Source organism: Diabrotica virgifera, chromosome 5 (assembly GCF_917563875.1).
Source record: "Diabrotica virgifera virgifera chromosome 5, PGI_DIABVI_V3a".
In the NCBI taxonomy this organism is placed as follows: domain Eukaryota; kingdom Metazoa; phylum Arthropoda; class Insecta; order Coleoptera; family Chrysomelidae; genus Diabrotica; species Diabrotica virgifera.
Genome location: NC_065447.1, coordinates 169,718,024 through 169,740,932, shown reverse-complemented (window position 1 = coordinate 169,740,932; position 22,909 = coordinate 169,718,024). Strand labels below are relative to the sequence as shown.

Sequence of the window (22,909 nt, the reverse complement as noted above, 5' to 3'; positions counted from 1 at the left end):
TCTAATTTACTTTACAAATTCAAATTGGACTATTTAAGCGGCCTCAGGAATATTTTAAAATTATAAACAATTTTTTGGTGTATAAACAAATAGAATATATCCGGAAATATTAAATTAAAATGAATTATGAAAACGGTATAGGAAAAAAAGCGTCAGGTCGCTTCTTCTTAAAGAAAAAACGTTTAATTGTGATGAGTGGTTCCTGAGATACAACCGGTCAAAGTTGACCGGCATTTACGGTAAAGATATAAACAATAGGATCAACATTTTCGAAGTTGGGCCTTTCCTGAGGCCGCTTAAATAGTCGAATTTCAATTCTGTAAAGTACATTAGATAGGTACAGTTTCTTTTTATACAAAAATCATAGTTATTCTTATGTATCATAATTATTGTGGTTATTATAGCGACCGTAAATTATGAATTAACAATTCAATTGTTGCTAAACTGTTCATTCAATTTCCATCGGCTTCTGGAATTATAATCTATACGAAAAGAGCTTTTATATTACAAAGTTATTTAATTATTGATAAACAATGACTTATCTAAAATTTTAGTTGAAAATTAAAGATTTTGTAGGAAAACTCCGCATTTTCCGGGGAAAATTTTCGTCGAAGCAAATCGGGAAAAACACGTCTCTAAGCAGAATTTAATTACGGTGAATTTTTATTTGACTGTTTTTGGTCTAAAGTTAAAATCTTTGGGAGTTATGGAGCAAAAATTGAAAAAAAAAACACGATTTTTGGGTGCCCTTTTGTTTATAAAAAAAGTAGCACACTATCTGCGGACTTGCATACCTATATTATTAATATATACAATCATAAGATTCGATTCCAGCAATAAAATTGCTGGTAAATAACTTTTCCCAAAAATGGCCTATTCTCCGATAATCTGCCCAGACTATAATACTGTACTTTACCGGCAACAGATTTGCAAATGACAAATAAAGTGTTGTACAAGTCGTTGGCATGTACTACAGGCCTACTGAACTATGTGTCACTGTTTGACACATGAAAGTGCCCTGACATCGTCGTGGCCTTTAATCAATCCAATATTTCTGACAACATTATGTAAAATAAAAGTTCATACCAAACTAAGTGCGTCATTAATTTTGACGTCATATAAGATTTTAAGAATGTTGCGAATCATTGTATGGCGTTTTAGTTAAATCTGACAGTTGTCACAATATTTATATTTATATAAGCATCAATATTTATACAAATATTTGCCAGAATATTAACATTTAAAAGATGTTAATGAATAAATAAATATAAAATACAATTTCACTATACAATGTCCGAATATACTAATGATATAAAGTATATTTACGTCATTGAAAAATACTAACCTAGAATTACAGTTATCATTTATCCGTTGAGATTGTGAAAGTACTTGTGTGTGTGATCGATGATCATGATACATGATCGATTACTTGTGTGTCAAATTAACTTTGTTCGCGTCATGGATTGGTTATCTATTTAGAGTATTTTGATCGCCAACCAATTATACATCTATAAGTATAAGTCGCTCTAATATGCAAATACCCGTCAACGAATACATAATTTTCTTAATTGTATGTATAATAATCACGGACTGAAAGAAGGGTTTGGTATAAACCTTAGCGCTCTATCTGGGTTACCAGAGAACGGCAGTTCTCGCCAGTGGCGCACACCCACACTCCCCTACACGCGACACTATATATACACGAAATTTTCGATTTTCTAAATCTGACTGAATTGAAAATTAAGCCAACCCCCATCTTAAAGTTCAGGAAAAGACTCACTTATTCATATGTCGACCATCCATTTTGGTCTAAGGATGTGGATTTTACGGCCCTTTCTATGTAGGGTCTGTTTTTCGTTCTCTTCCCCAAAACTCCCAAAAACTTCGAAAATTTAAGTCCGACCTTTGCGGCTTCTAATAGTACTAATCATTACCTTTCCAACGAATGTTTAATTTTCAAAATCGGTTATACTATGCAAAAGTTACCGAGCTCAGAAATATGACTCAATTTCTATTTAAAAAAGGAAAAATGTTTGTGGATATGTATGTATAGTCCGTCCGCTATAACTTTTCCCATGCGGTACGATTCATTTTCAATCAAATTAAGTCAAAACATAAATTGAAACGAACGTCGATGTGTATGTACATTTTGTATACTGTATACTATATACTACACACATCGGCGTACGTTTCACTTTCTGTTTTGACTTAATTTGATTGAAAATGAATCGTACCGCATGGGAAAAGTTATAGCGGACGGACTATATTATGTATGTATATGTGTGGAAAAGTTAAACCGATCTGAATTTTTTTTTTTTTTCTGTGTTTGAAGAGGGGGTCAGGGCCGATTCAGAACCGGTGTAGTTTGTGACTTTTGACCACCCATAAGCCAGCTATAGGACATGGTAGGTACAAAACGGCATATTTTTTGGGGGTATATATATATTCCGTCCAAGAAGAGACAGGAGATCCGCAAATACACCAAATCAATAGTGTTGAGTTAAGCTTTCAAATGGTGTCTCGAGCCGTCAGAATTAGACATACAAACGGCTCAGTATAGCCGAAAAACTGAAAAACTAAACTTTGAAAATTTTGGTTTTCGACAACTACTCAAAATTTCAACCTACGAATTACGCCAATAACTGAGCGTTTGTAGAAGGACTCTAGACGAATCTAACGGTGTGTACCTCATATGCGGGAAAATCTAGGCTTCATAAGTATGATCTCTTATCTATTATTATATCTATTTATCTATGGGAAAAAACGCGTTTCAAGCTCAATAATTCCTGTAATAGCTTCAGTTATCATACTTCACCTTAGATACATCAGATACTACTTGTCAATACGGGGAGAGATTAAATGTCCAGCAAACGACGGCACTGTTGCCAGATTTACCTTTTTCCTTTTAGCGGGAATTTTAAAATTAGTCTAATGCCACTTTGGTTTTAAAAGAGTTCATTTTAATATAACCTTACTTTTACAAGTAATTAGGATTATTTTATTTACATGTAAATATTGAAACAAGTATTGTACTGTGTCATAATTTAAAACTCATGTTGCAGTATTGTGAAAAAAAAATGAAGCTCAAAAGAAATATACTTATACCGTTGATTGATAAATACGGAAAGATACGAAAGCCTATGCATTATTTTGTTGTCTTTAAAACCTGCCCGTATAGTGGCGCGCCTAGCTTAAATTTGTTGGAACTAGCCTTAGAGGGAAGTGTAAAATTCCCCCTACTCAAGGAACTAGCCAAGAACACGCGGTTATTTTACATGGCCCGTATTCAAAATTTTAACGCAGCAGTCACTATCATATTAATCTGTATTATTTTTTTTTTGTTTTTGTTTCTGCAAAAATGTTGGAAATATAAATTGACTATAGAGTTTTTTTCACTAGTCTTGACCTCACAAGTAAATACTTTTCGAGTTATTTGCGAGTGAATATATTCATTTCTCAAAAAATAGTACGTTTTTAGACGGATTTTCGCAAATAACTAAAAAAGGAAGTATTTCACCAAAAAAACATTCATAGCAAAAATACAGCTTATCAAAAAGTGAAAAAAATGTTTTATATAAATATGACATATTATGAAGTCGTAGACCCAGTAAAAGCAGAGTTGTAGCTAATGAAAAGTAGGTTCTTATTATTTGTCAAATTCAAAATTGAATATTTCTACATGAAATAACCAAAAAATTAAGAACTTTTCGGAGGAAACTCATCATAACTTTTTTAAAAAGTTTAAAAACAGCTTTATTTTTTTTTTGAGTTTCTAGTATCAGAAGTAAACAAGTTGCGCACAAAATAAAGTAGATCCCTTTTTTTGTAAAAAAATCTAAAAATCACCTCCTAATTAGCATCTCAAATGAAATTAATCAGTAGCGCTTCATAAGTTACTTTACGTATGTATGCTTATTATAGAGGATCTGTAAGTTTCATCGGTTCAAAGTGCTTATTTTTGAAAGGCTGTAGTTGAAAGGACTTCAATGAGTCACTAATCACGAGTATATGCAAATTCGGAACAGCCATATCTTAACCAATTTTTGTATTACAGTAAAACAAAATATTCAGAAAACCAAAACCTTTACACTTTGGGATATTTCGTATCACTGATAATTAAAAAATTATTTAAAAAAAGGCATTTTTTTTCAAAATAAAAAAAATACTGTAAAACTAAATTTACGATTAAACTTACAGATCATATGTATTATAAACAATACATAAGTAAAGTCACTTGTGAAGCGGTAACAATAATTTGATTTTATTCGTCTTGAGGGGCCAAACGAAAAACACAAACTACTTTTTTTCTTTTTAAATCGTGTTCTGTTGTGATTTATAGCAAATTTATAGCATCTCTTTCGAAATAAAAATTTTATGCAAGTTCCCTTTTAGAGGGTGATTTTCACGTTTTTTTAAAACTATTTTTACAAAAAAGGACCAACTTTATTTTCAGCGTAACGTGCTTACTTTAATGCTAGAAACTTTTTTAAAAACAAAAACAAAGCTTTTTTAAACACTTTAAAAAAGTTGCGATGAGTTTTCCCAGAAATGTGCTTTTATTTTTGGTTATTTCACGTTGAAATATTCGATTTGGAATTTGACGAATAAGAACTTACTTTTTTAGCTACAACTCTGCTTCTACTGAGTATAAAGACTTTATACAGACATTTTTTTTTAAATTTTTTATAAAGTATATTTTTCTCTTTTCGATAAAATACTTGCTAATTGTGTTATTTGCGTAAAACCGTCTAAAAACGTGTTTTTTTTTGTTAAAAAACGAACATATTCACTCTCAAATAACTCGAAAAGTATTAGCTTAGTGAAAAAACTCAATGGAACAAAACTTGCTACAATTAATAAAAAATAACAATAAAAAAAATAAAAAAAAAATAATAAAAAAAAAACAAATTAACAATACAAAAAAAATACAACAGAAAATACAAAAAAAAATAAAAATTTACAAAAAAAAATGAACAACCCAAACAGAGTATTATTTAGATAATAATTGTAGATAATAATGTTAGTTTGTTATGTATTTAGAGTTAGAAGTACAGAAAAAATTTCTCTGATTAAAAAATCAAATTTGTTTGTTTTTAAAATAACAAAATGTCTGGCTAATTGGCTTGGCCAAGGCCATCAAATTCACAAAAAAAAATTAATCAGTTTATCCACTTGATAGATACTAGATACTAGATAGTATTAGACTTATTGATATTATAGCTACCTAGCCTTATACAAAGTGGATTTAGAAAGTCCACATCTACATTAGACAACCTAGTGGATATTGAATCTGTAATTCATGGGTCATTTGGATGTGATAAAGTATGTTTGGCTTATGGCTATCTTTTATTATATTTTATAACGCGTGCCATTTGGGGATTAGATAAAAGAATTCTATTAAGTTGGTCAATTCCAGGAAATATAAAATTTATTAATAATTTCCTATATAGACGAAACTTATTCGAATAAATAACGTTCTTTTAGACTCAAAAATCCAATTAAACGACATTCCTCAATGGTCTACTCGTTGCACTTTTCCTTATTGCCATCAATGACATCGCTAAATCACTTAACCCACTAGTTATTTAGAAATTAGAGAATTGGTCAAACACTACTGGCCTAGAATTTTCTCCCACTAAAACGAAAACAATAATCTTCAGTAAAACTCCAAAGAAGCACATTATACTACCAAAAATCTATTTCTTCTTCTACTTTTTCTTTTATATAGGCAGTACTGCCTGTTTTCTTCAACGGTGCCTTTCATTCTGTCCCTAAATTGTCATTCCATCTTTTCCTTGGGTGTCCTATACTTCTTCGGCCTAACGGTGACTTGTCCCTGGCTATTCTTACTATCCTTGATTCAGACATCCTGCTTATGTGTTGATTCCACTCTTCTTTTCTATTCTTTACCCAGGTATTTATATTGTCTACCCCACATATGCATCTGATTTCCTCACTTCTTACCCTGTCCCGTAGTACTTTTCCAGCAATCCTTCTTAAGATCTTCATTTTGTTGGTATCCAGACGTCTTTGTATTTTGCTTGCATCTGATCTTGTTTAGGCAGTGTAAGTCATAACTGGTCTAATAACTTCAGTCAAATGACTTATATATTCGGTCCTTTGTTTCCACTCTAAAGTATTTGTTTTTCCAAATTGTGTCGTTTAGGCATCCGGCCGTTCTACTGGCTTTAATTATTAGTCTTCGATTAACCTCTTCTTCGATATTATTGTCGGCTGATAGATTAATTCCCAGGTATTTACTTTTATTGTCTAAGTCCAATTTGCATCTTATTGGTTCTTTGGATATTACTAAGCTTTTTGTTTTTTAAGATGATATTTTCATATTCATTTCTTTTGCGTTAATGTTGAATTCGTGCAGTAATCTTTGTAGGTCGTCTTCGCACTCTGCTACTAACACGGTGTCATCAGCGTAACAGAGTATTTTTATCTCTTTATCGCCCATTTTTTACCCTCTTTTTTTCTTCACTTGTTTTATTATTGCATCCAGCGTTATGTTAAAAAGTAGAGGGATTAGTGAATCTCCTTGCTTGATTCCTGTGTTTGCTTCTATAATATGGGTTCTGTTATTATTCCATTGACTTTAATTTCTATTTTATTTCGTACATAAATGTTTTCTATCAGTTTTATAATATCCAGTGGTAAATTTTTGTCATATAGTAGGTGTATCACGTCTTTTAATTGTATTCTATCAAACGCTTTCTCTAGGTATATAAAACAGAAAAACCCTCGCTTGTTATACTCTAATGATTTCTCCGCTATTTGTCTTATCACAAAAACTGCATCGTTATGATCTTCCCCTTCTAAATCCTTGTTGTTCAACCGATATATTTATGCACGCCATTATTTTCTTCATCAGTATTTTTGTTGGGAGTTTCAGTATAGTGCTCCGTAAATTTATCCCTCTAAAATTACTGGGGTCTGCCCTATCACTTTTCTTAATAACGCTATCATCTGAGTGGTATTCCATTCTTCTGGAATTCTTCCTGTATTTAATATTTTACTTATCAGGATATTCAGTTCTTTGTGACGTCTCTCTCCTCCGTATTTTAAAAGTTCATTAGCTATTCCATCTTTCTCTGGTGCTTTTCGATTTTTCATCTGTTTTAAGGCGTTCGTTATATCTTCCTCTTTAATTTCTGTTTGCTCATCCGATTCTAATCCTGGTTTTCCAGTTCTTCATGATTAGCTGTTTGATACAGGTTTTCTAGGTAAGTTGTCCATGTATTTGTATCAATATGTTTTACTTCTATCAATTCCTTCATCTCTGCTGTTTGACCTCTTATCATTTTCCACATTTCCTTTTGCATCCCGTATAAGTCGTGATCCATCTCTTTTGAAAATGCTTACCAATGTTCTGTTTTCTTCCTTCTTACTATTGAGTTTAACTTATTTCAAACTCTTTGTATTTTTTTTTGAAAAAAAGCAATAAAGTCATCCAGATTTAAAGTCATTATTATTATTATTATTATTAAGATTCTTCACATATGTTTGTCTCGTTCTTTTGAATTTGTATTCTAGCTAGATTTTCTTTTTTTCTTGGCATTTTATTTTTATTTCTTCACAGATCCATGGGGTGTTCTCCTTTTCTTTCGTATATGTTTACTTATCTTAAGTTCTCCAAGTGCGTCCGTTGCTGCCATTTTGATATTATCTCTAATCTTCCTCCAACTTTCTTCTATGTCTTCATCTGGTGTTATGTAGTTTTCGTTCAGTACTTTTTGCAGTCTTGTCTGGTATAGATCTCGTGTTGACAAGTCTTGTAGCTGTTCTACTTTTATTCTTGTCTCACATTCAATAGGGTCTTTTTTCCTGTTTTTTCTAGATGTATTCTGATTTTTCCAAGTACTAGGTTGTGATCACTTCCGATATTAGCTGCACTTAAACATCTTATGTCTAGTACTTGAGAAAGATGGATGTTTCTGTTTGTCAATATACATATAATCAATATCGGATATGTGTGCTCTTGTATTTTTGAATGTATATTTTTCTTGATCTTTGTGTCTGAAGAACGTATTGTTTATTCGAAATTCGTTCTGAGAGCAAAAGTTAATAAGTAGTTCCTAAAGAGTTTACAATAAATTATTCAGAATTGATTAACTTCTTGGGAATAAAACTGGATAATCGTCTATCTTGGTAAGACAATATACACTCACTCCGACTGTCAGCTCAAACGGGCTTAACTTAATGAAAAATATCTCTCATAAACAATGGGATGTCGACGTCCAGACTCTTATGACTGTTCACTGAAATTTGGGTTTCAACCTGAGATACAGTCGGAAAAATGAAAGAATACCCATGAACGAACATATAAAACACGCTGTATTTTCCTGTCAACATGTCGCAAAGAGAATTGCCCAGCGCAAGTACATGTAATAATAATTATTACATATACCTGTGCTGGCCAATTTTTTGACACGGTGACAGGAAAATACAGCGTGTTTTATATGTTCGTTCATGGGTTCATTCTTTCATTTTTTCTACTGTACAATACGCTAAAGTGTTACGTTTGGCTTGTTCTCTTGTATGTAATGAAAGCATGGATAATAAAGACCAGCTCCACTAACAAACTTGAAGTCTTTGAAATAAGGTGCCTGCACCGAATGCTTAAAATATCATGGACATACTTAGGGACATATTGCGAGGAGAACGATATAGTTGTCGGCAACTGGAACTCGAAGGAAATATAGAGGGTAAGAGAGGTCTAGAAAAAGATGTCATGGCTGGGTAATATTCGCCAAATGATATTAATGAAATTACTCCTAATAGAATAATGTAATCGTGACTATCTAATATCTCACCTGACAATACAATGCACAGTGGACGCCTACGCAGAAATACACGGCACCTTTAAGAAGTAAAGTTAATAATAAATAATTCAATACTTAGTCACTTTTTTCCCCCTAACTCGGAAAATATCGACGGCACGAAAAAACTTGGAAGAAATTGTTGGAAATCGCGATTGCAACAATTCATGAGTCCTTACCATTTTTCTCTCGAAGAGTTTAAAGTGGCCGAGCGGGTTACTAAGTCAATTTCATTTAAGTAAATACGTTTGCAATATCTCAAAACAAAATATACAATTATCAGAAGAGACTGTAATTAACGAAAATAACTACCTATTTTTTTATCGAGATTATGAGGCAAATAAGAAATGTACAATATCTAAAATCACCCAGTGAGTATTTTTCTCGTTAAATAAATTTTTTATTAAATAAATTATATTATTATATATATTATATAAATTTTTTTTTTATTTAGCTAATGCCTCAACAACTAATGGCCATTGGCATGGTAGGTACGGTAATTTTGAACAGTTAGGTACCTAGTGTCATGTGTAGTGTGTGTGTTGAGTAAGTGTCTTGTTACTTTGCAAAGTCGACGTCATTGTCTTTACAAAGAGACGCTAATTGTATCCGAACGTCTGCGGTTCCTTCGGTGAGTACCGATCCCACAAGGACAGAAAATTATATAAAATTATTAAATAAACTTTATAATATTTAATGATTTGTTTCAAGAATTCAAATTAGAAGACAAATTACAACTACAAAATTATTCTTGCTAATTTAAAAACGAGTTTAGAAAGTAATACATAGGTACACTCCAGTAATTATTTTAAAGATTGCCATTGTTATCGTTGAATGAGAACTCAAATTTAAATGCATCAAAAGAATTAAATAATTTTTATTATAATCCGATCGACCCGACCGACCCCAAATTCCGATAACCAAAGCTACCTGAATACGTCTCATCGTTGTCTCAGGTAAATTCAATCTCGCACCTAGAAAGCTGCTAACGCCATCTATTTCTAAAACCACTGGTGTCGTACATAAACGCTCATTTAGTTTCGTATCTTCCAGTAAATTTATCAGTCAACGCTTATACAGTACAAATTATTTTTTAATGGGAATGGAAATTTACGATTTCAAAGGTGAAAATGTGTTGGGATAGTATAGATGGACACTTTTTTATTTTAGTATTAAGTAGTTACATAATTATTCAGAATATTAATAAAATTACTAGTAATTTGAATTAGTTTTAATATGTATTATAATAGTATTAATTCTCATCCTGTATTTGGCTAAATAGCTAAACGCTAAAGCCGCAAAATAAAAAAAAATTGAAAGAAACATTCTTAGTGGCCTAGCACCTTTACTTTGCCTGGGGGCGAGGCGAGTTAATAAATTCTATTTTCTTATTGCAGTCATTTTGTGACGGCTTAAGAAGTTACATAAATGATGTCTTTAGGCTGTGAAATTTTAACCGTAGAAAGACATCTTTATGACTTGTATTTACATGATATAGGGCTTTTCACTCAGTCATTTATTTCAAGCTTCTGTCATGTGTTGTCTAATATTAATATATCTATGTCATATGTTATTGATATTGCCAGTGATACAAACCAAAGACGTATGACGTAGATATATTAATATTATGTGACACTTGACCAAAGGTCGAAACGAATGACAATCGATGAAAAGCCCTATTCAATAGGGCATTTCATTCACAGTCATTTGTTTCGAGCTTCTGTCATGTGTCACATAATATTAATATATCTACGTCGTACGTTATTGGTATACACCAATGATACAAACCAAAGACGTATGACGTAGATACATTAATATTATGTGACTCATGACAGAAGCTCGAAACAAATGACAATCGATGAAAAGCCCTATTGGCGTCTGCATATCAGGATCCGGTAATACTATATTATTTATCTATGATCAGGATATTGCTGAGTGTACACAAGTAAACAACACTTTTTTGATTAAAAGGTTTATTTCATTAAATCAAAACTTACATGGATACAATTTAAATAAGATATTTTTTCTATTTAAGGCAATATAATATAAGATATATATTTTAGTATAACTCTCCTACATTAACAAGCTTTAGTGGCCATGACGTATGGGTAGCATCACGAAGGTTTTACGGAAGGTACTGACGACACATAAGTTATGTGAGTAGTAATGTGTAACTAAATAAATGATTTAAGTATGTGGTACCAGCCAAGTGGAGCTTGTTCGAGATGGGCACCAAACATGTTAATCTGGTCATGCACAGAGACTTATACTATAATATGTTATATCTCATATTGCTCACTATTGTAATGAGTGAGCCTGCATACACGAACTATAATATATCATTATGGTTCTGTGTAAGTTTTAAACTTAACTGATAACAACTAATGGATACCCTTTTATCCAAAATTTTATGAAAATTTTGAATGGTCATATTGGTATTAATTCCACAACCCCTTCCTATAACAATAGGCCCATTGTTGGATGTTATTGCAGTAGTTCTACTGGAAATACTTAATAAAATTGTATGTATCTGCATCACTTAGAAGTCTACCCAAAAAGCTATTAATACTCTCTAAACCATCATTAATACATCTTGTATACATAATAGGATTTTTTTTCAGAATCAGATATTTTATTAAGATTTACTTACCATGCCCTATCTATGTGCCAGGCACTTAACAGTCTATTAGGAGCAATACCCATTACATTTGACGAGGCATTGTAAAAGGTGTCGCTTATGCCTGATATGAAAACATTTGACTATACATATAATACCAACACAGACATGTATTTAAAAAAATTGGTAAATTAAAGTAGGTATCTTTTCTATTTGAAAATAAGAAAGCAGTACAAAATCCATTCCCAAATTCATCTTTTACTAATACTGTCATAAGTTCAAAGTCATAGGAATTGAGCCCATGAGTTCCATCGATTGCGATAAAGGATTTACCAAACTTTTGGCACAGTATTAAGGAAAATAAGACAAAAATCATAAATGTTAAATTCATAATGAATATCCATTAGTATGCCCTGTTTGTAAAATAATATTGGACATGAGTCTAAGCATTCAACCCAAAAATAAACACTGGCTGCATCATCATTGTACATAATATACCCATCTTTCAAATCATGCCATAAGAGAGTTTAATGTTTGTGATATCTTTTCTTGTAAGTAAATCAATTCTTTTTAATTCGCCTCCTATGCTATTATGCTATCCTGAACAGTCTGAAGTTTACTAAAAAAGAAAAAGATAGGTATAGGAGAATCAAACACACTAGTTTGAAATTGTAAACTCTAGTAAATATTCATGATTAATATTTAAAAAGTGGTTTAGTGGTAACATTCTTGTTTTAAATTATATTGTGTATATCGACGGCGGAAAGGCAGGACCTCATAACTGTAAAATTTGTATAAAATGAGTTACTTCGGTTTTCGCTTTAGAATAAGTGTATCAGCACCTATTAAACAGCTTTTAGAGCTGGGAAAGCCTTTTGGAAGCCTTCCGGAAACTTTCCCAGCTATAATCGCTGTTTAATAGCTGCCGGTACACTTATTCTAAAGCGAAAACTGAAGTAACTCATGTTATAAAATTTTTTCAGTTACGAAGTCCTGCCTTTCCGCCGTCGATATGCAAATATTTTACTTACATTTTTGAAGAAAGTCTCAAAATAAACTTGAAGAGATATTTATCTGATTTTGGTATTTATGTAAGTGCTCTATATCATCCTCATGCCCGTAATGTGTTTTAAAATAGTTTCAATATTTTTAGATACTATTATTCGACTAGTACACCAAATAAACATTTTGCAGGATCCTTGGGATTTTAAAGCTCTTTCTCTATCTTGTTTTGTAAAATAATTTTTTGAGGATCACATACATATACGTTCATAATAAGATGTTTCATGTTCTTGTACTCTCGTTCTCTTCCTGTGCCATCCATTGAGTGCAAATCTAAAAAAAAAACAACATAACAGGTGATTATATGGGCAGTTATACTACTTACAGCTTACTTTGTATCTAATCTATTATCTAGTATTACTCCTATCTTTGAAATCTAAATTTTTGATATCAACATCAACCTTAATACTTAAAAAATAAATAATAATGTGGAAGTTACACGTACCTACCTAAAAGTTTTTGAATTGCAATTTTATCAACTGGAAAAGACTGCAACATAATGAGTTTGAAATTATGACACAGCACAATATTTATTGTTTCAATTTACATGTAAATAAAATAATAATAATAATCCTAATCACTTGTAAAAGTAAGGTTAAGATTTTTGACTTGAGAAAACAGAACTGTCAAATTTAAAACCAAACTGCTATAAAATTTTAAAATTCCCGCTAAAAGGAATCTGGCAACATTGCCGTCGTTTGCTGGACATTTAATCTCTCCCGTCAATACGTTTCAAACTCATATTTAGTGATCAAAATCGGTTAAGCCGTTTAGAAGTTATTAAGCTACAAAAGTATAATCCAATTAACGATTATTCCCGAAATGGCTGATGTAGTTGTAGTCGTTACGATGCTAAATTTGATCTGGTAACGGGCAATCCGAGTTCATTTACCGGCCATTCTAATATTTTTTTTCAATCTATTTCGAATAGAAAAAAATCTAGTATTCGATGGACACTAGATCATTTGGGAGATAATGCGACCATTTATAAAGCTTAACGGGTAATCGAGAAACATTGCATTCAACTTCATACATTTAATTTATAAATAACTTTGAAAAACTCCTGATACAAGAATAAAAAACCGCTAAACGCCGTAAAAATGAGAGGCGCATACAATATTCCAGCTACAAAAGATCTGATATGAATATTACGTGGCGCGAAAATGTATTTTCATTTTGATGCCAAACAAAATTATAGTTTTATTTTAAAATATTTTTCCATAATATTTGCTAAATTTAAAGTAAACGCGCCACAAAAGTTTCAAAATTCAAACTGTATCAAAGTTACTGTTTTGTGGCGCGTTTTACTTCAAATTGAGCAGATATTATGGAAAAATATTTTAAAATAAAACTAGAATTTTGTTTTGCATCAAAATGAAAATACATTTTCGCACCACGTAATATTAATATCAGATCTTTTGTAGCTGGAATATTGTATGCGCCACTCATTTTTACGGCGTTTAGCGGTTTTTTATTCTTGTTTCTATTTATTCTGAAGTATTCGTATTTGGTAGAACTGAACAAAACATATTAAACAAGCTACAGTTAAATTATAAAATTGAATGATGTGTTATTTAATCTCTCATTTGGTTCAAATAAAATTCATGTTTTCATTATCACACGCAGGTGCGTGATCTGGTAGCAAACGAGTTAATCCAAATCTCATCCCTTTCACCTTTTACCAAACAACTTCTTTCTATCAAATAAATATTTATAATGTTTTTTATTTTAATTTTCAGACGCCAGCGGAACAGAAGACGCGTCTTAATAAAATACTCTTGAATCTCTTAGGCAAAATGCCAACAAAACAAACCCTCGACGTATCTTACTTACTAGAAGGAGGTCGCCGTAGGAAAAAGCAGCAAACCGATAATGCTACTAGTAAATAATAGTTAATGTCTCATCGGTTATTGAAATGGGTGATATTTTTAGATGTTCTCTATACTTAGGTCAGTTGGGGTCAGGAATGAATTTTCAGAACTTGGTTTAGATCACTTTAGCCTGTAGCCTTAAAATGTTTAGAAAGAGGGCGCGGTCAGTAAAATGAAACACAACTTATATTATAAAAACTAATATATACTTTCTCTTGGATGCGTCAAGCTTTCGAGTTCCTCTGTCAATATTTATTTTAGTACTTAGAAGAATAGTTTGCAGTCTTTCATGTGTCTGCTGAGAAATCTATCGGTTTTTATCATTTCTGCTGATTTAAGTTAATTTGGCCAGTCAACCTTATTAAAGGCCACTTCACATGCTTACTTGTCACATCTTCCCCATTTTCTCTTTTAACAAATGTAATTTCTAAACCAGGAAGGTCTTTTTACAGTCCTACCATAGCTTATCTTATTTCAATGTTATTAGGTTCAGTATTACATATAATTATTTTGCACAGTTTCATTACTATACCCTGTTTTGAAACCAGGAGGAGTAAACACAAAAGACAGATTCACACCCAATAATGTCACTAGAAATATCGCCAACTACATCTTCTTTTTTGGTTAATAATATCAGCATTCGACGGTAATCCATAAATATTGTATTATACTAATACGTCGCTAAAGAGTTTTTACATAAAATCAGACTAAAAATCTAAAAATTAAAAGAATATCGCAGGAAACAAAAAATTATCAATATAACTTGATTAACCCATGAAATGCCATTAATGACAAAATTTCATAAATGTCAATAGTGTCAAAATTTCAAAAACAGTGGAGTAAACTTGCCTGAGTTTGAACCAATTACAAACAAGCATTAAAGAGGGCGCAAATTGAACCTAAGCGAGTCACAACCTGCGCCGGCGGGACGGGTGACCTGTGCAGTTATTTTTCTAGCGTGCCGCATATTGAACACAAGCCAACCCGACCGTCGGCTGTCGCCATAACGAATAGAGACGGGCAAAATAAGTGCAAACGTGTAACGGTTACTATTGATACCGGTTCTCAGTGGTACTGAGTACAAATACTGATTACAAAATACTGATGTATCTGATCCTTGTACTGAATTGAGTAGGCAACTAAAAAACGGTAGTTCCGTACTTGTAACGTTTTAAAAATATCTTACACGTCCCTAGTAGTCGTAGCGGCATGACTTTCGAAAACATCAAATTTGATCATAAGCAGGTGCATAAAAAGATATCTTAAACTGAGTATTTTATTTCTACATACCTTTATAATCGCATAAGTTAAACACTGCATTGATTGTAATTTCAAAAACGGTTCGCATGTTTTAAATAGGATTTTTACTGATTACGTATTTTGCTAAAATATTAAATAACACAAAAAATACAATTCACAACCATCTTAACGATAAACAAAAGTCTATTATGATGATAAGTTTGAAATTGATCGACTTTGTCGATAACAGTGTCATTAACAGATATTTTTAAATACCATAAATAATTTTCCAATGATTGTGTGGATTTAAGAAATACATACTAAACAATGTTTTTACCTGTATAAAGGAGATTATAATCGTGACACATTATGGTACTCCTTATTTTTCAAATAATATGCTCTTGTAAACGCATAACTTTGATTTATTGGCTAAACCTACATTAGATACGTCACAAGAAATTAAAAATAATTAACATGTAATACATTCACTGTTTTAATCAGATATATTATATTCCCTAGTATTGCAATAAAATATTAAAACGAATAAACGAAAACTTGTTGAGTAGTGCTACAACAAAGCAATAAAATGTTATTCATAAAGATAGTGTAAAATATATCACCGCTTATCTTGTCCGCTGGTATTAAAGTTATCAGCATTTAATTGCAAAGCGGTCTCTTAGCTGGAGAAAATACTTGTAATTACCATCCATATTCATTTCAGATACTTCCATCTCGCAAACAAAAACACGTAAAAATTAACATCTGGCGCTGAGTCACCCGTCCCAGGCCCAAGAAAACTGTACGTCGATGACAAACCTTCCCAAGCTCGACCTGCGAACGCATGAACTGATAGTAGGATGCGCAGAACGCTCTACGCAGTCCGCCGACGCAGGTTGTGTCTGGCTTAGGTTCAATTTGCGCCGGGGCTTACGGCGCGTTAAATTACTCCTCCTAGTTTAAAAACAGAGTATAGTTGAAGGAATGTTTGGAATATTATCAGAATTTGGCACATCAGAATTTGTAAATATTGCCATAATGTATCTTTTACCAAGTATGATCTTGCGACTATCCGTAATACCAACAATTTAACCTGGTACATATTTGATCTTTTCTTAACATCATACTTACAACTACTTTAAAATCACTTCTAACTAATTTCTGCTGCTTCTAACTCTTATCTATTTAGATCTATAATAGATTTATCTATTTAGATCAACTATTAGTTTTTTAGATAGAACTTTTTTAGATACTGGAATAGTTGTCTTAGGCCCGGTTTTTCAGTGAGCGGTTAAAATTTTGGTTAGCTAACCTAGTTTAAATTTTAACCAGTATTTTAACCCTCATTGCGTTTTTCAGTGCTTTAAAAGAAGAAGTTAAGAAAATCTCGGTTAGCTAACCACTTTTTTCTTCTGTTGGCAGCAGTAACTGTACGTGCGCATGTGCAATTCGAGAAATAATGATCAATTTGACAGAAAAATAAATAAAAGACAATTTCATAACCAAATTTAAAAAAATGATTAATGCAATGCAATATCAAGTTCGGAATCTTTGTTTAGTTCATAACGTCTACCTCGGTTTCTTAACAGAAGAGAATTAGAATTACTGGGACGATTTAGACTTTTCTTCCATCTTCCGATTTTGTTTGTCAAAGACCACGGTCTTATCACTATTTGAACAAATTGACCAGGAAATAAGAAGTCAGACTCTTTGGTAAATAATTAAGTATTTTGCTGTGTAGACAAATATAAAATAATCTTTTTAAAATATTACTAGGAATTATGCATTAAATCCTCTTACAGTAAGTGTAAACATAGGTACCTGTTACAGTTATATTTAAATATATTTCCTTATAATTCCTTCCTATATAATAACGATAATAATTTATAATTTCAATAATAATAATTTCCTTATAATAATAAGGAGGTATTAGAATACTTCCCGCGATGAAAGAAAATAACATAACCCAACTAATCCCTTCTGTCAGGCAGGTACTCAAAAAAAAATAAACATGATTCATTCACTGCACCAATGCGCAGGCGTAACCGCAAAATTCGGAGTTAAACCATCTAACGAGGATCGGTTAAAATCGTGGTTGAGTTTAAGCTCTAACCTAGTACTGAAAAATTGATTAACCATGAATATTTCGCTGACCAAGAAATAAATAGGTTAACCCAGCACTGAAAAACCGGCCCTTAAGAACCCTGATGTTGAGTTAATGGTGATAAATTAATTATTGGTAAAGGAGATTCTAAGCATGTTTTTACAAATTCCCACTGCTCTCTCTCTTAGTCGCTTAGACTGTGGATATCTTAGACTAGACGTGATCAGGTTGAATTTGCACTTTCGGACGAATAAATAACCTGAATTCACTGCTATCAAATGTGGACATTATCTGAATCAAAATTAGTTGGGGTTCCATGTTATGTTGCAAACATAACCTTTAGATTTCCAATTGTTATTTCTTTTTAATTCTGATTTTACTAGGTCTAACTACTGACTGAAGTAATCAACCCCTTCTTCTTCTTCTTTAGGTACCGTCTCCTCTAAGGAGTTGGTAATCATCACGGCAATTTTTACTTTTGAGATTGCAGCTCTAAACCTCCCTTGCCGCTCCCTACTAGATAATAATTATTATGTTATCATGGCTAGTTCCAACAATTGAAACAATTGTGCCCAGTGTGCACGAATATAAACCTTCATTTACCACAATCGTTTGCGACTATATAGTAATCACGGATTATTTGTATTAGTCGACTCATTCTATGTTTTCTCTTACAGCTTGTAAAATAAGTGATCTAAACCAAATGACTAAAATTAGCTTGAAATTTTTCCAATTTCCAATCGACCTTTCATTATGTTTGCAGCATAGATCTGCAGTAATTGTTTAAAATATTATGGAATTTTTAGAGAAGGGTTGATTTCCGTAGGGTGGTCCAAATTAAAAAAAAAAAAATAGAAATCGGTCCATTAATATATTTTTTGGTCATGATATTATTGTCAGTATCTTATTCGTTGATAGGAGCATTAGTCACTGCCAGTGTCAAAATTTATTGTCAAATGCAGTTAATACCCTTTACATTTTGGTCTTTATTATTATTAAGACCTACATAAAAAATAATGAAGACAAAATATGGAAGTGTCTGATTTTTCTTTGAATAATGTTTGGCTGTGACATATGTACCGACATACGGACGAGAACTAAAGAACTCAAGATTTAGTTGAACCTTCGTCGATTTTCATGAAAATTGGTAAGTAGTTAGAGGATACCTCAAGGAACAAAGGTGACATGGTGCCAACTTGCGCTTTTACCCTGGGGGTGGATGTCACCCCTTCTCTGGGGTGAAAATTATTGTATTAAAAATATAGTCGAACCCGCTTATTGGAATAACCTTCGTGCCAGACAAAAATATTCTTATAACCGAGATATTCTAATAACCGATCATTGTTTACTAGTCGAAATAAGTGTACCGAATATACGTAATAATGGTATTTACATACTATACCAGTATGTAATTTTACACACTATGTTAATTTATACAGAGAGAGTCTATAAAGTGGAATAAATTCAATATCTCAAATACTAATTGTTTTTTTGGAAAATGCTCAGACCCGTCGATTAGTATTTCAAATTGTCCTTTTTGACATTCAATAATAATGTATACAGGGTGTCCCAATTTAGAGATATGACGTCATCGTCGATTTTCTTAAATGGCAACACTGTCATTTTGATAGCTAATTTGATAGGGTTTGTAAAGTTATACATAACTGCAAAATATCAAATTTTTATTCTCTACCATTTACAAGATAATAGAAAATAACAAAGTTATATCTGTAATTTGGAATATATTCAATAATTAAAATACTAACTGTTTTTTTGAAAAATGCTCAGACCCGTCGATTAGTATATCAAATTGTCCTTTTTGACATATAATAATAATGTATACAGGGTGTCCCAATTTAGAGATATGACGTCATCGTTGATTTTCTTAAATGGCAACACTGTCATTTTGATAGCTATTTTGATAGGGTGTGTAAAGTTATACACAACTGCAAAATTTCAAATTTGTATTCTCTACCATTTAGATGATAATAAAAAATAACAAAGTTATGAAAAAGAAGTAATCAACTAATAATTGAATTTAATTATTTCAATAAATTAAGCAAAAACTCATAATGTTGCCCTCAATTATTGTCAAATTGTCAATGGGCAACGTTATGAGCATTTGCTTAATTGAAATAAATAAATTCAATTATTATTTGATTACTTCTTGTTCTTCATAACTTTGTTATTTTTTATTATCTTGTAAATGGTAGGGAATAAAATTTTGAAATTTTTCAGATGTGTATAACTTTACACACGCTATCAAAATAGCTATCAAAATGATAGTGTTGCCATTTAAGAAAATCAACGATGACGTCATATCTCTAAATTGGGACACCCTGTATACATTATTATTATATGTCGAAAATGACAATTTGATATACTAATCGACGGGTCTGAGCATTTTTCAAAAAAACAGTTAGTATTTTAATTATTGAATATATTCCAAATTACAGATATAACTTTGTTATTTTCTATTATCTTGTAAATGGTAGAGAATAAAAATTTGATATTTTGCAGTTATGTATAACTTTACAAACCCTATCAAATTAGCTATCAAAATGACAGTGTTGCCATTTAAGAAAATCGACGATGACGTCATATCTCTAAATTGGGACACCCTGTATACATTTTTATTGAATGTCAAAAAGGACAATTTGAAATACTAATCGACGGGTCTGAGCATTTTCCAAAAAAACAATTAGTATTTGAGATATTGAATTTATTCCACTTTACAGACTCTCTCTGTATATGTACCTATATGGATTTAGGTCTTTTGATGTCAATTATACAGTAGTGTAACTACTACTTATCTATGTATTAAATACCAAATTACATTATATATTATGTATGTGAATGAATACAGTAATTAATATGAAAAGTAATTGAAATATTTGCAATAATATGTAGATATGTAAATATTTTCGTATTAAAATGCAAATAATAAAATTACTTATTTTTTTTTTGAGAAATCATCGGTAATTATAGCTTTATTGTTGTTAATCCTTGTGGTCATCCTTAATCCATTGGTTGAATCGAAGTTGTATTGGCGGCAAGAAATGAATTGTTACGTTATTCAACCTCACGTCGGGTTAAAGTAAGATCTTTTCTTTTCGAATTTAACAAAGCCATGATTCACTTCTTGCAAACAAGCAAGTACTATTTGGCTGAATTCTAAATAAACTGCTTCTAACAATTTATACAGTAGGAAAAATGAAAGAATACCCATGAACGAACATCTAAAACACGCTGTATTTTCCTGTCACCGTGTCATACAAATAATTGGCCAGTGCAAGTACATGTAATAATTATTATTACATGTACTTGCGCTGGGCAATTTTCTTTGTGACACGGTGACAGGAAAATACAGCGTGTTTTATATGTTCGTTCATGGGTATTCTTTCATTTTTCCGACTGTAACAGTGTTGTAACAGTAAAAAGTGTTTGGTAATATGTATGTACAATAGAACTTTGTAGACAAATAAAAATTACTTTATGACCCATGACTTTGTCGGCTAAAGATCGAATTGGTACTCCTACCAAAGTAATAAATATTTATTACCTACTTATTAAGAAACCCTAATAATATAAACCAACACTACAGGTGTTATAACAGGCCCTTGACGACAGACCATAATACCGAACATAATTTAAATTTTTAGTAAATTGTACAAAAAATTTATTGGATGACCTAAAAAATATTCTATTAAGAGGTATTGTTTAATTAGAATATATTCCAATAAGCGGATAAATTTATTAAGGAGTAAATGAAAACGTTTCGCGACCTCGAATTTATATTCCATAAACCGGGATATTCCTGTAACAGGGATTCTAATAAGCGGGTTCGACTGTACCATAAATCGATCGAGGGACAAATTCTAAGCCAAATTTGTTAAATAAAGTCATAATAAATCGATAGTTTTCGAGTTACTAAAGATCAAAACTTTTTATTTTTTCGTAAAAAAATGCATGTTTTAACCTTCGGAGTACGGAGATTATTTGACTTACTTAGATTACGAAGATGGGTCAAGCGTGACCCATTCTCATTTTATTTATAAGGATGTTTTAAATATTCAGTATTAATAAACAGTATCTTTAATTCAACAAAAAACAAACAAACATAACAATTATAATCCTAAATTATTGTATTTAAATTTTTTAAGATGGTTTCCCATGGGTATATACTAGTTCGCTCCGGCGGCCAGATTTTAATACCTTACAGAAAACGGGCATAGGTAAATTCGCTCCGGCCATATATTTGAATACGTATACCCGTAAACAGAGACGGCTGCGATTTACGTGTACCTACAAACATATTAAAAATATTTTCCGAAATCCGAAGACCGGGTCAGTAGTGACCCGGCATCATAGATGTTATGTAGAGGAAAAACTGTAATTGGCATGTTCACGAATTATATACGAAAAAATAGATTGAAACAAATAAGGAGAACTTACGATCAATCGGATTTGTAAAAAAATTATTTCATAAAATATTAAGAAATAAGTGAATTTCGGGTCACGCTTGACCCAGTCTTCGTACTCCGAAGGTTAAAGCTGTTTTCACGTATAACTCAAAAACCATAAGCTTTTACAAAAAGCTCTTATAAGCAAAATTGAAGACAATAAAAAACTGAATATATTTCTTCCTAAAGAACCACACTAATGTTAATTCAAAGTGAGTTATGGATAACTGAATGTATTTTTTTCGGCGAGTACCCAAATTTAAGTATTCAAGCTTAAATAACGGGAAAATGATGCATTTTATAACATAAACTTATCAAACATTTCTCAAAGTACTTCGAAATACCTATCCATCGAAATTAAGCAAAGTTATGATGAAAATAAGAGAACCCTTTCGAATTTTTTAGAAAAAAGTGAAAAATAAAACATACGTCATTTCCACAAAAATTAAAATTTTTAGTAATCCTTACAATAATTTCTCTATATTAGTATAAGTAATCATTTAGTATATTAAATTAAATATATAAATTAAATAAAATATATATTAAATAAAAAATATATTAAATAAAATATATATATTAAATATTTGTATAAGTAATCAAGAACGATAAAAAAAATTAAAAAATAGAAAAGCACCTGGTCCTGATAAGATAAATAATGAACTACTAAAATATGGAGGAGGAACACTGCTCAAATGGCTCCTAAAATTATTTGTAGATATAATAAATATCGG

The 22,909-nt window shown here is 31.5% G+C and overlaps 1 protein-coding gene across 2 annotated transcripts in view; it reads left to right on the top strand.

Annotated features, from left to right (window-relative positions):
• LOC114330654 (histone-lysine N-methyltransferase ash1) overlaps positions 1-19,245 on the top strand; it is a 337,142-nt gene extending 317,897 nt beyond the window's left edge. Inside the window, exon 14 of one of the 2 annotated variants that reach the window (XM_050650514.1) lies at positions 14,244-19,245. In XM_050650514.1, coding sequence (XP_050506471.1) covers positions 14,244-14,393 — 150 coding nt within the window. In that variant the 3' untranslated portion in view covers positions 14,394-19,245. The remainder of the gene's footprint in view (positions 1-14,243) is intronic. The other variant, XM_050650513.1, reaches the window with a different exon arrangement.
• Positions 19,246-22,909: the final 3,664 nt, after the last annotated feature.